The sequence below is a fragment of the Chiloscyllium plagiosum genome, chromosome 34, assembly GCF_004010195.1.
Source record: "Chiloscyllium plagiosum isolate BGI_BamShark_2017 chromosome 34, ASM401019v2, whole genome shotgun sequence".
In the NCBI taxonomy this organism is placed as follows: Eukaryota; Metazoa; Chordata; class Chondrichthyes; order Orectolobiformes; family Hemiscylliidae; genus Chiloscyllium; species Chiloscyllium plagiosum.
In genome coordinates this window covers 19,407,999-19,422,412 of record NC_057743.1, presented here as the reverse complement: position 1 = coordinate 19,422,412, position 14,414 = coordinate 19,407,999, and the positions used below count along the sequence as shown (strand labels likewise).

Genomic DNA, 14,414 nt, shown 5'->3' with positions numbered 1-14,414 from the left:
CTACCCTTCGCAAATCCGTGCTGGCTGTCCCTAATCAAGCAGTGTCTTTCCAGATACTCATAAATCCTATCCCTCAGTACCCTTTCCATTACTTTGCCTACCACAGAAGTAAGACTAACAGGCCTGTAATTCCCGGGGTTATCCCTATTCCCTTTTTTGAACAGGGGCACAACATTTGCTACTCTCCAGTCCCCTGGTACCACCCCCTGTTGACAGTGAAGATGAAAAGATCATTGCCAACGGTACTGCAATTTCCTCTCTTGCTTCCCACATAATCCTAGGATATATCCCATCAGGCCCGGGGGACTTGTCTATCCTCAAGTTGTTCAAAATGTCCAACACATCTTCCTTCCTAACATGTATCCCCTCTAGCTTACCAGTCCGTTTCACACTCACCTCTTCAACCTTATACGGTTGCTTGATATAATGCAGTTAGGATTAAATGCAATTTTAAGAGAAATTATCATTCCACTGAACTGAGGATAACTGAGGGTTAGGGTACACCCCTCTGTAGAATTCCAGGGAAAGTGTTGGGGGAGAGAGAGGGTGGGAGGTCAGTCATTTGGAGACTGTGCCTGTTTAATCACTGTCAACAAAAGACGCGATCACTGCTGGATACACGTCTTTGATGTAATGTTTCTATCAGGACCTCGAGATCTCCTTTAGATAATCCGATTTTCGGATTATTGGTATTCGGATAATCGAGTTTCCTCTGTAGATGGGTAATGTTCCATGCTGTCTCCATACCCTGTGTTGTAAAGGCCACAGAAGGTCAACATTGAACCAGTACACTTTGTCCCCCAGATTTTGCTCTTTTTGTTTAATTTAGACGGAGTGTTTCTGTTTTGTCTCTTTGCAGGTACGTTTTGTTTCCAGAGCCAGTCAGTCTTTGTTTTCTTCAATTTTGTATTTTTTTTTGTAAATTTGGAGCATTTACCAGTCCTGGAACAAATATTACAGAAGCACCACTGTCTTTTCAAACTGTTAGAAAAGAAACAAATGAAATTCATGCTGTTATCTGGTTTGCAGATTTAACTACAAGTGTTGTAGTCTTTTCAAACTCTATGGTAATAGCTACCAGCTCTGCAGATAGCTTCAGAGAGGGCTTTAAGAGCAGGCATAGAAAATAAGCACAACCAATATGCACTTCACAGGATTGAAATAGAAAAATGTAATTTTAACTGTCAGCCTAAGTTGTCTTCCAGTTAGGCTATCATTATGACATATTGCCTATATCATAGAAAAACAGACTTTGGGAAAGGCAATCAACACAAACCTCTGAAAAATTTAAATAAATTCTGAAAGTGTTAGATCATACTCCATTGTTGATTAGCAAATTTAAGAATAAAATATTTATTGTGAACATATCACCACGGCCTTGAGTTCTCAAGCTCAGCTGCACAAAGGAAAGATGAACCTGTTAATCTCACATTATTCAAGACAGAAATGAGAAACCATGTAAACAAAAGACGGGTTGCATGCAGTCTGGAATTGTTGATCTCCATAAACAAGACTACTTGCAGTTAGCCATTTCCCAAGATTCACCAGTGCAAAGTTTCTGATCTAGTGCTGAGTTTTATTTTGAGAAAACATCAAAATAAATGTGAACCCTTGAAGTGCGGGGTGGGGGATTCCATTACCAATATATTTTGATAGCACTCCGCTACAATTCCAAGAACCATTCAAGTTACGTTGATGTCTGTAATGGGAGAGGAATATATATTACTTCACAGAGCAAAAGTAAAGTCATAAAAGTATACAGCATAGAAATAGACCCTTCAGTCCAACTCATTCCTGCTGACCAGATGTCCTAAATAAATCTAGTCCCATTTGCCAGCATTTGGCCCATATCCCTCTAAACCTTTTTTATTCATATACCCATCCAGATGCTTTTTAAATATTGTAATTGTACCAGCCTCTAACATTTCCTCTGGCTGCTCATTTCCACACTATCTGCACAAAAACGTTGCCCCTTAGGTCCCTTTAAAATCCACACTCCCTGTCCCCACTCTAAATCTATACCCTAGTTTTGGATTCCCCCATTCCAGGGAAAAACTATGTTTATTTACCCTATCCATACACCTCATAATTTTATAAACCTCTATAAGGTCATCCCTCAGCCTCTGACACTCCAGGGGAAAAGCCCCAGTCTATTCAGCCTCACCCCATAGCCCAAACCCTCCAACCCCGGCAAAATCCTTATAAATCTTTTCTGAACCTTTTCAAGTTTCACAATGCTTTCCTATAACCAGGAGACCAGAATTGCATGCAGTATTCCAATAGTAGCCTAAACAATGTCTTGCACAGCTGTGACATGACCTCCCAATTCCTGTACTCAGTGCACTGACCAATAAAGACAAGCATTCCACACACTGCCTTCACTAACCCACCTACCTGTGACTTTACTTTCAAGCAACTACGAACCTGACTACAAGGTTTCATTGTTCAGCAACTCTCCCCAGGACCTTACCATTATGTGTATAAGTCCTGCCCTGATTCACCTTTCCAAAATGCCATGATGTAGAGGTGCTGGTGTTGGACTGGGGTGCACAAAGTTAAAAATCGCACAACACCAGGTTATAGTCCAACAGGTTTATTTGGAAGTACAAGCTTTTGGAGCACTGCTACTTCATCAGGAAGCTAGTAGATGGAAGAGCAGCACTATAAAACCTTATACTTCCAAATAAACCTGTTGGACTATAACCTGGTGTTGTGTGATTTTTAACTTTTTCCAAAATGCAGCGCTTCACATAGGAGAAAAAATTGTGGCTATAAGTGCCACAAGAGGGATTTCAATGATGGAGATGATTTCCTCAAATTCTAGGAGCAGTAATTACTGAATTATAAGCTGTTGCATTGTTTTGTAACTTTGAGGAAAAAAAACAAAACAATGGCACTTTAAAAAGGAGGAAGAGCGACAAAAGCTGTGATCACATGGGAAGTGATTGAAACTGTCTTTGCTGTTTGGTTTCAAGTATCTCTGGATATTGGAGCTTGTTCTAAGTAGTTGATGAATTTTTAGTAGAGTTGGTTTGATTTTAATTTGTAGGACCTAAAATACTTATAATGCTTACAAAAGTATAGAAAGTTATAAACAAATAACAATACTTTTCCATATTCAATAATTCTAATTTGATAACATAACAATGAATAGAATAAAGCAAGGATTAAGGACACTGCAGAAAATTTTGAATTCCCAATCCTATTTTAAACTTGTTATATCCAATCCAGTGAAAGCCTCTGAACCTTTGACAAAATTATATTTATGTAAAAAGAAAATCCTCTCTGTATCATCTTGTGCAACTGGTGCATACAGAATTTCCTACTTAAGTACTTAGCCAAAGTGGCATTCTTCAAATGAGTTCAGATAATTTGTGCTGCCAGATTTAGCAGTCTGTAGACGGTGGGACATCACATTTGAATTAGAGTCTCATCTTGACTATTGTCTCAGACCTCGAAAATCAAATCTGAAATCTTTTATTCACTATTGGACCAAGGAGTGGAATTCACCTTTGAACTAAAGTTTGAAGCAACCCCTTTCTACATTCTTGCTCTTTCTTTTAAAATTAATTTCAAACAACATGGATTTGTTCAAAAATATTTGCGTTTCAATTAATGTATATTTTTTTAATTAACAGGGAGGATCGGAGGGGATCATATCATGAATATCCTGCGGATCGTGCTTACTTTGATGCGGTTAGAGGACCAGCTGCTGTATTTCCTGAAGATCCTCGAAGGGATTATCGTGCAAGAAGTAGAGATTTTTATGCTGAGTGGGATCCTTACCAGGGCGACTATTATGATCCTCGTTATTATGAAGATCCACGGGAATATAGAGACTATAGAGATCCATATGAACAGGACATAAGGGAGTACAGTTACAGACAGCGAGAAAGAGAAAGAGAGAGAGAACGCTATGAATCTGATAGAGAACGAGACCATGAAAGACGAACTTGTGAGCGAAGCCAAAGCCCAACGCACTCGAGAAGAGCTCAGAGTTGCAGCGCTTCGCCAGCACAGTCTGAGAGACATCAGAGTGACAGTGTGGATTCTGAACGCAGGATATACAGTCGATCATCGGACCGTAGCGGTAGCTGCAGTTCACTATCACCTCCACGATACGATAAAGCAGATAAACCAGACAAAGTCCGACCAGACCGTTATGAGAAAAATGAAAAGGAGAAAGATCGGCTGTTCGAACCTGAAAGAGCTGAAAAACGAACCCAAAGAAAAGACAAGTCTGAAAAATTGGAAAGAACAAAGAAAATTGAGAAATCTGAAGTGGAGAAACTGGATAAGAAAGAGAAAATTGAGAAGCTTAAAATACGGAAGGTGAAACCTCCATCTCCAAGTTCCCTGTCTTCTGAAACAGACCATGAAGTAGATAGGGACCTAAATCTTGATAGTCTAAAGGGCAAAACTAAACAAGGAAAAGACAAAGCAGAGAAAGAAGGAGCTTCAAAAAATCGTTTGGACTTAATTCCTTGTGTGGTGTTAACTCGTGTAAAGGAGAGAGAGGCAAAAATGATTGAGCCCTTGAATGCAGAGAAACCAAGAGGAAAGTCAGAGAGTGACACTGTCAAATCTCCATCTGCAGAACAGAATAAAGTACAGTTAACTCGACTTGACCAGACAAAAACTGAACTATCAAAATTAGAACCTTCCAGGCCAAAAGTGCCAAAAGAGAAGTTGCTTGCCAGCCAAATAGAGGTTGTGGGTAAGGAAGTGAAAATTAAGCATAAAAAGAACCTCAAATCCGAACCATGCCCTGAAGCAACAAATGCAATGGATATTGACAAACTGGAGGCTAGGAAGAGACGTTTTGCAGATCCCACTTTAAGAACGGATAGGCAAAAATTAGAGGTTAAGCGAGGCAGTCAAGAGGAAGAGGAACTCCGGCTAGGTCTAAGAAAACAACCTGAACTGGCTACTTGGAGAGAAATGCCTACAGTAGGCAAAGAAGGAGATTTGGACCGAAGACCTTTGCGGAAAGAATTACTCAAAAGGGAGCATAGGAAAGTCAAGCAAGAGAAACTAATTTCAGCATTTAGCCCCAGAGAAGGACAGGAGTCTGCTACTGTTTCTGCGGGAATTGGCTTGCGGCCCAGTATAGAAACACAGTCAAGATTAAGTGAGCCATCTGAAGAACCAGTAGAAACTCCAGAAATTGCATTAAAGAAACAGAATACAATGAAGCCTCCAAATAAGGGAATTGTGCAGCCATTGCTCCCGCATCTTGATGAGGTACCAGGGGAAGGAGAGGTTAAAAGAGAGGAACGGAAAAGAAAGTACAGTGGTACCCCCGAGGACACAAATGATCACAAGTCTGCCCATGAAAAATTACAAACCATTGATGCGGATGAGAAACTTGGGATTGATATTGATTACACTCAAAGTTATAGGAAACAGATGGAGCAGAACCGTAGACTTAAACAGCAACAGGAAATGGAAATGGCAAAATCTGAAAAGTACAACAGCCCCAGGAAAGAAAATGCAGATGAATTTGAAAGGAGGAGTTTGGTCCATGAAGTGGGGAAGCCACCTCAGGATGTCACAGATGATTCCCCTCCAGTTAAACGGAGAAAAACTGATCAATTTGACTTTGAAACGAGCATGAAACGAGAAAGAAATTACAGAAGTTCTCGTCAGCTAAGTGAAGATTCTGAGAAAACTGTCCTTTCCCCTGGATTTCGACATATCCTCTCTTATCAGGATGAGGATGATAATGATTCCCCCCATCAGGCATTACTACCAAAAGAACCAAAGGATTCTCCAAAACTAGACTCCGCCTTTCAGATTCCTGTTAGAGAAGAACCTTTAAAATGCAATGCTCATGAGTCAAATAAGCGAGAACAAATGCTGGATTTGGCTAGGTTTAAAATAATGTCTCAGAGCTCAGAAGAAGAGGCACCTCGTTGGGAAACACGTCTAAAACTAGATGCAAGTAGGTCTGATGTTAGTTTTCCCAGTAGCATTATAAAACGAGATGGCATTCGCAAACGTTCTGTACGTGAGCTTGAACCAGGTGAGGTACCATCTGATTCTGATGAGGATAATGAACACAAATCTTCTCATTCACCTAAAGCTTCAACATCTTTTGAAAGTTCTAGATTACCTTTATTCCTGCGAAATAGGGAAGATAGATTATCAGACTTAAAGCTGTCAAGCTCACTAGAAAGAAATAAATTCTACTCCTTTGCACTTGACAAGACCATTACCCCTGATACCAAGGCTTTACTTGAGAGGGCAAAGTCTCTGTCTTCATCCCGAGAAGAAAATTGGTCATTCTTAGATCGGGATTCGAGGTTTGCCAGCTTCAGGAAAGATAAAGATAAAGAAAAGGTTGAATCGGCACCAAGGCCAATCCCTTCTTGGTATATGAAAAAGAAAAAAATTAGAACAGATTCTGAAGGCAAAATAGATGAAAAGAAGGAAGATCATAAGGAAGATGAACAGGAGAGGCAAGAATTATTTGCTTCCCGGTTCCTGCATAGCTCAATCTTTGAGCAGGATTCAAAACGCTTACAGCATCTTGAAAGGAAAGAAGACGATATGGATGTAATTTCTGGTCGGTTATTTGGAAGGCAGGGATCTGTTGATGGCTCCAGTAATACCCCAGATCTTATACAGGAACCTGTAGTCTTATTTCACAGTCGGTTTATTGAATTGACACGTATGCAACAGAAGGAGAAAGAAAAGGATCAGAAGCCAAAGGAACTTGAGCGACGAGAAATTGAGAAAGAAGTTCAACCTAAAACAACAGAGCCTGTATCTGAATTGAAAGAATCAGACTTGAAAAATACTTGTCCTCTTTTGAGGGCTATAGTCCCACCACCACCTCCACTACCACCTCCTCTGACCACAAGTTTTCAGGCACTACCTGCTGAACAACAAGAAACTGTGAAGAGTAAAACAGCAAATGAAACCCTGGTGACAGAAAGTGTAGTTTCCAACTCAGGAGAGAATCGTTCAGAATCTGGACCTGCAGCTGATGCATCTAAACCTGTCATTGTTAACGTGAGCCCCTGTGAAGAAATCGAACCTATTGTTGTAAACAAGCAGTTGGAAGCAAATGTTACTTCAGAACCAGTGGCTTCTGGGCAGGAATCAGTAGTTAGAGAACATCTGTCTTATTTGGATACCAAACCACCAACTCCAGGGGGAAATGATGTCCAAGAAATCTGCATTAATGCTGAACCTAAAGTACCAGAGATCAATGCAGATTCCTCCAAACCTATACCAAAAGAGCTAGTACCTGAGGAGTACAAAGATAATAAGAATCCTCCTATCAGTGTTGAACTGGATATCAACAAGAAAGAAGAGCATTCGGGGATCCGTCCACAGGTTTCTGACAATGAAATGGATACTGAGCCTTCTGTAGTTTTAAAAGAGAAAAAGAATTCCAAAAATAAAAGAACAAAGACTCCACTTCAAGCCATCACTGCAACCATTTCAGAAAAACCGGTCACAAGAAAAAGTGAAAGGATAGACCGTGAAAAGCTTAAACGGTCGTCATCACCTCGTGGCGACACTCAAAAACTTCAGGACCAAAAGTTAGATGTAGAAAAGGTCTCCAAAAACACAGCGAAGTCTCCAAGTTCAGCCCCTGAGTCAGAAATCTCTGAGCCAAGTCTTCCTTTAGGTAGAACAAGACGCAGAAATGTGCGGTCAGTTTATGCCACAGTTGATGATGGCCCATCCTTAATAAAGGACTCCACAGATACATTGCGTTCAACCAGGAAAAGGGCTGAGAAAGAAGTTCAGGAATCACCAAATGTACAAACCCCTCCACGACGGGGAAGACCTCCAAAATCCCGTCGTAGACCTGGTGAAGAAGTGCCATGCTTTAAAGCTGACCAGGTAAAACAGGACGCTGAAGAAACAGAAACTAAAGATGGTACTGAAAGCACAAAACCTGTGGAAGGGTGGAAGTCACCTCGTTCGCAGAAAACCGCACAAAGTCATTCTTCAGCTGCTCAGAGTAGCCAGATAGGAAGAAAAGGAGTTAAAACAGAACCAAGAACTGCTGAAATTTGTGTTGAACGTACAGCTGATGCTGCAGAGCCCTTAATTGAGCAAAGCTCAATAGCTGAGAATATCAAAGCCTCAGCTGAGGGAAATGAGATAGTAAGTGACCAAAAATCTGACAGAAATGATGGTGCATTAGAAAAGTGTCCTTCAACTAACAATTCGGGTGAAATGATAGAGAAAAGATCTGTGGAGAAAGGCTCAAAGTCAAAATGTGGGAGAGGGAGAAATGCAAAGGCTAGTGAGGACAAAATGTGTCTACGAAATTTGGAAATAAGACTTAGCACTGAAGAAGTAAAAGGTGTTCTTCACTCAGGTGATGGAGAAGTGACTGTGACACCAAAGAAGGACCCACCGAGAAATGACAGTCAGTCACCTGAGCTAGTTAAAGAAGGAATGGGTGATACGTTTTTAGGACCTCCCAAATCACCAGAAAAAGAAATAGCAAAACCTGAGTGTTCACCAGAAGCTGTACAACGAGCTAAACAGATAGAACTTGAAAGAGCAGTGGAGAACATTGCAAAATTAACAGAAATCCCAACTGTACATCCTTACAAAGAGACGGCAGATGAGCCCGATGTTAGAACAGAGGAAGATGTGGAAAAGCCTGCCCATCAGGCTAGTGAAACTGAGCTTGCAGCAGCCATTGACTCCATTATTGCTGATGAATCAGCAGAACCAGATAACTTCCCATCTGCTCCAAGATACCCTACTGAACAAACTGTAGCAGGTATCTCTGAAGATCAAATGGTACTTCCTACACCACCTGACACTTTGCAGCCTGAAACTGATCAGGATATTGTGAATATTTTGGAGTCAGCTGCAGACGTTGGTGCCTCAGGCCGATTGTTGGCAAAGGGTCAACCCTCAAACCGTTTGATATCAAAGATCCCAGCTTCAGGTCGTTTGCTGTCTAAAGCCCCAGTTTCTGGCCGCTCTGTTTCTAAATCTCCTGCTTCAGCAGAAAATGTGGTTACAGAAGTTCCCTCTTCAGTTGAAAGCATGGTTTCTGAAGTTCCCACCTCTACAGACAACATAATTCCTAAAGTTCCTACCTCAGCAGACAACATAGTTCCTGAAAATTCTACACCAGTAGACACCCCTTCAGCAGACAGTGTGATATCTAAAGCTCCAGTCCCATTGGCGAGCACGATTGCTAAGGTTTCTGTCTCAGTGGAGAGTGTAATATCTAAAGCACCTGGCTCAGTTGAGAGTGTAATATCTAAAACTCCTGCATCAGTTGAGAGTGTGATTTCTAAAGTATCTGTCTCAGCTGAGAGTGTGATTTCTAAAGTTCCAGTCTCCACAGAGAGCATGGTTTCTGAAACTCCCATTTCACCAGAAGGTGTTGTTCCCTCAGCTCTGTCCTTGGACACTTCCGCTTTGAAAACTCCAGCTATGGACAGTCACTCAGCAATTTCAGTCAGTTCAGCTTCCAGGTCTCCTTTATTGACTACAGTGGCTGAGGCAAAAAGTCCTGATGTATGTTTTCAGCGATCTGGAAATATTTCCCAGAAAACAGAGAATCTTCCATTGCCAGAACCTGCTGAAGTCCCACGGACCCCAAGTCGTAGAGGGCGTTCAAAACCTCGAATGACAAGGCGTAATAGAAGAGGGAGCACTAGCAGAAAGGGAGAGTTAGCAGATGGCAATAGTTCTGAACCCGAACCAGTGCCTGTTTCTGCTGACATTAAACAAAACAGCGTTACAGCAGAAACCATTTCAGAAAAATGTGCAAATAAATCAGTGGTAGAACCTATTTCTGTTTCCAAGAGTGATACAGACAACCTGACTAAATTAGAAGAGAGTAAACTTGGTGGTATGAAACCCTCTGAATCAGATAAGGATTCAACAACTGAAGCTATTTCACCACATGATCCACTGCATTCTTCAGCCTGTAATGAAGATAACAGAAGTCCTCCCTGTTTTAAACTAAAGCAACACACCGAGTTCGCACCTGAAGCTCAATCAAAACAAAACATGTCAAGAGTAGCTATTAATGCTTTCCCTACCACGACTACTGCAAAGATTTCAGTAACTCCTGCACCTGCCTTGGGAACTGCACATATTAGTTCTGGGGTTGTGCCAGATTGGATGTCAAGGCATGAGGCATCTCGTGCTTGTTCTACACCCCCTCCTAGTGCTCCTCCCCCAGATACCAAAGCTTCTGACCTTGACACCAACTCTAGTACATTGAGGAAAATTCTCATGGAGCCAAAGTATGTGTCAGCTACAGGTGTTCCAACCACGTTTGTAACTACAGCAATAAATGAGCCACTGACTTCGGTTCGGACAGAAGAAGCTTTCCCTTCAAGTGAAGCTAGCAAACTGGTATTGGATGAAAAAGCTGTAGTTCCACCTAGCAGTACTGGAGGACAACAAATATCAGAGATGCCAGTGTTTAATGAGAAAGAAAAGCATAGTAGTCCTTTGATATCACCCAAAGTTACTTCTGTAATAAGCAGGATCCCGCCGAGTTTAGATCAAGAGGAAGTGGCAAAGGTGACAGCAAACAGCCGAGGCCCAGGCAGCCTTCCATCTCAGACACCAAGTCTCCCAACTGTGTCACTGACCAAACAAAAATATAGATCAAACTTGACTGAAAATAGCAGGTACAAGCTTGGGACAGTGGCATTCATTGGAGATGAGTCTCGGCAGGTGGATAATCTTGCATTAAACCAGGGATCGAGTCCACGACTGAGAGTAAATACCTCTGAAGGGGTTGTGGTGTTGAGTTACTCTGGTCAGAAAACAGAAGGTCCTCAAAGAATAAGTGCTCCAATCAGCCAGATTCCACCTGCTAGTGCAGTAGATATAGAATTTCAACAATCTGTGTCCAAGTCACAAGCCAAACCAGAGCCAATTTCACAATCACAGCCTGTTTCAAAGGGTTCACAAACTCCATCAGGTTATAGCAATGTGATTGGCACTCATTCCTCAAGCATACTTGTTGGACATGGTGGTCCCCAATCTTATAACGCATCACCTGTCATTTCAAGTATTAAACAAGAGCATCAAATCCATGAGAAATCTGAAACAGCTATGCATTCGGGTACACTATCGACTCAGCCAGGAGCAGTTAAGATAGTCTACAATCCTTTACCGAACATTGTATCTACTAACAAGAAAGGTGGAGACCCAGCTGTTCCCAAAATTGAAGCTGTTAAAGTAACACAGCAGTCAACCCTGAGCCCAGGAATCAGCCCTCATCATGCTGCTATGCCAAGTAAGCTGCAGTCAGACACTAACCACATCAGTTCTGGGCGCGGCACTCCAACAGAAAGAGGTCTGCCTCTGCCAGTTTCCATTAAACAGGAACCCCATTCTCCACGCACATCTGTTCATTCCCCTTCTCCATTTCCCAAAGTGTGTCAGCCGAGTAGCACCTCAACAACGTCCCAATCAATGAATGCTAATATGGTTATAAATGCTGGTCTCACTATGACACAATTTGTTCCAAGTGTCCATTTGCCAGAGCAATCGGTCATTATGCCTCCTCATAGTGTGACACAGACTCAGGTGGTCTCCTTAGGGCATCTTTCTCAGGGTGAAGTAAGAATGAATGCTCCTTCAGTACCAGGTATTCCGTTTGGCATAAGGCCTGAGACTCACCATCCCTCTCCTAGAGCTGTCCTCCAACCTCAAATGGAACTTCGTTCGCAGAGATCAAACACACCACAGTCAACAGTTATCAGAGACTTGTGTATGCCTCAGATATCCAACCAGCATCAACCTGATGAAGAACTACTTCATTATCATGGACTTAGAAGAGGATCAGCTCCCTTACAGCCAGATGTCCTTGTGATGCAGCCAGACTATAGAATCCATCCTGGAGGTTTGCGACTGGACCAATACAATGTGCCCCAGGAGATGTTGCTGCGTGACGTTAGGATGATGTACCCACCTATGACAGCTGTAGGTGATGTCCATGGTGAGGCCAGACAAGCTAGGACTCCTGATGGATCTGTTAAAACTCCTCCTACTAGTAAAACCCCTCAACCAGCTAAAGAGGCCCCAAAAACATCTGAAGTAAAAATGACAAAGTCACCTCACAATGAAGCTCGGTTGATCAATGTACCTCCTGGAATGCCTATGTCTCAATCTGTAATGGTCTCGCATGGCGTTCAACTCATGCACCAAGTCCCTAGTTCCTTCCATGACTATCCACGTGTGTATCAAGATCCACGGAACTTCCACCATTCTCACCTTGGTCATCCACCGTTTGGAGGAATGAATCTACCATCTCGCAGCATGACTCCTCAGGTAAATGTGAGATTTTTTTTTTTGCCTCATTTTATCAACTTCCACAAAATGTTTTTGTTCTGAAGTTATTCTTACCTGTGATACTTTGTTGAGGAGGGAAGAATGCAGTGCAACATCTGAGATAAGTACATAAAAAATAAAAACTGCACTTCTACATTCATTACTTTAGTATTCCCTGTTGCCATTGCCAAGTTGTAAAGTCAGCCTAATTTTGGGACTTCGCCACTACCATTTTGTTGTCAGATTTTATGATGTGTGAATTCCTCTGCCTCGTTTGCTTTGGAATTATAGAACTGTGAAATAATTGGAGGCCATTTGGGTCCTTGTGCCAGTTTCAGTTCTTTAGAAAAACAATTGTTAGTTCTGGACTTCTGCATTTCGCCCCTTTTGAGTATCCAATTGCCTTCTGAATTTACTTCCATTGCCCCTTCAGACAGTGCATGCCAGACCATAATAATGCCCTATAGAAAAGAACGTTTTCTCACTTCATCTCTGGCTTTTTTGCCATTTACATTAAATATTTGTCACTTGGTTGTGAACCGCTCTTATTTTATGGAAATGGTTTATTTACTCTTGGTGAACGTGTGATTTTGCATGTATTCAATTCAATAAAATCATGATTTTTTTCTGCACTGAGTAAAATTCCAACTACTTTGGTCTTTCCATGTAACTGCAGGCCCTCATCCCTGATACCATTCTGGTAAATCTGCATCCTCCAAAGAAGCCTTGATGGCCTTTCTAAAGGTTAATGCCCGGAATTGGGCATAATACTCGAGTTGTGACTCCTCCAATAATTTAAAATTATTTAGCATAACTTCATAATTTTTATGTTCCGTGCCTATTCATGCAGTTCCTTCAAATACCTGCTGTTACCTCTGGAATGTTTTCCCCTTCCTTAGATCTATATCTATGACCATTCAAATTCTCATCTGCTGTAGTGACATCTTTGAAAAATACGTTTTGTGATCCAACTCTGATTCAGCACCATCTCCTTGACCTTGCTACTGTCTCTAATTTGATTTCACTCCTTGTCTGAAATCCAGCATTGGATGACCAGAGATTTTCTATCAATGAATTAATAGCAAGATTGACCCATTGTCTTTGACCCCTGCCACTAGTTCTTTTGATTTTCCAAGACATTGCTCACACCCAAAGTGACCTTTTTGATCCCAAGTTGAGCTTTCGAGGGTACATTTTCTCTATCACCAAGACTAGAATCTCCTCCCACCCTCATCTATCTCTACATCTGTCTCAGCTCTCCTGCTGAAACTGTCATTTCATTGAATCATAGGATGATTAACAGCACTGAAGGAGGCAGTTTAGCTGTCGTATCCACATAGGTTCTCTCTAGGGCAACTCAGCTAGTCCATACCCTTCCTCGTTCCTTGTAAGCCATGCAATTGTTTTCAGGTAATTATCTGATTCCCTTTTGAAAGCCACAATTGACATTGCCTCCACAATGCTGCTAGGCAGTGTATTCCAGATGCTAATCATTCGTACACCTTTTTCCTCTTATAACAATTTTGTTTTACTATTCACCTTAAATTGGCATTCCTGGTACTTTGCCTTGCTGCCAATAAAACACTTTTAGTTTAACTGTTCAGACCACTCATTATTTTGAATGCCTGTATCAAATTGTTCAATGTTTTTTTTTCCTCTCAGGAGAACAACTTCAGTTTCTGCAGTTTATCCACGTAACTGAGATCTCTTCTCCAAAACCATTCTCCTAATTTTATCTGCATTCTCTCTTCCCAAGGTGCAAAGCCTTTTCTATAGGTAACTCGGATGTTGTACTATGAAATCGGTTCCCCAGATATTGCCCTATCGACACATCGTGCATTCAACCCACCTTATTCCCCACAACCAGCACAAAGAACAGTACAGTACAGGAACAGGCCTTTCGGCTCTCCGAGCCTGCCTTGACACATTATTCCGTTCCATATTAAAACTGTCTTCACTTATAGGATCCCTATCCCTCTATTCCATTCCTGTTTATGTATTCGTCCAGGTGCTTCTTGAATGCTGCTATTGTGCCTGCTTCTGCCACCTCTGCCAATGCGTTCCAGGCACTCAGCATTCTCTGTGTGAAAAACTTGCCTCACACCTTTTTTAAACTCCTCATT

General features: G+C 41.7%; 1 protein-coding gene across 9 annotated transcripts in view; it reads left to right on the top strand.

The window, feature by feature from the left end:
- The window catches only part of spen (spen family transcriptional repressor), a 104,562-nt gene that overhangs the window by 82,119 nt on the left and 8,029 nt on the right, over positions 1–14,414 (top strand). For 7 of the 9 annotated variants that reach the window (XM_043675716.1, XM_043675718.1, XM_043675721.1 and 4 more), the window contains one exon: positions 3,639–12,297. In XM_043675716.1, coding sequence (XP_043531651.1) covers positions 3,639–12,297 — 8,659 coding nt within the window. The remainder of the gene's footprint in view (positions 1–3,638; positions 12,298–14,414) is intronic. The other 2 variants (XM_043675717.1, XM_043675723.1) reach the window with 1 other exon arrangement.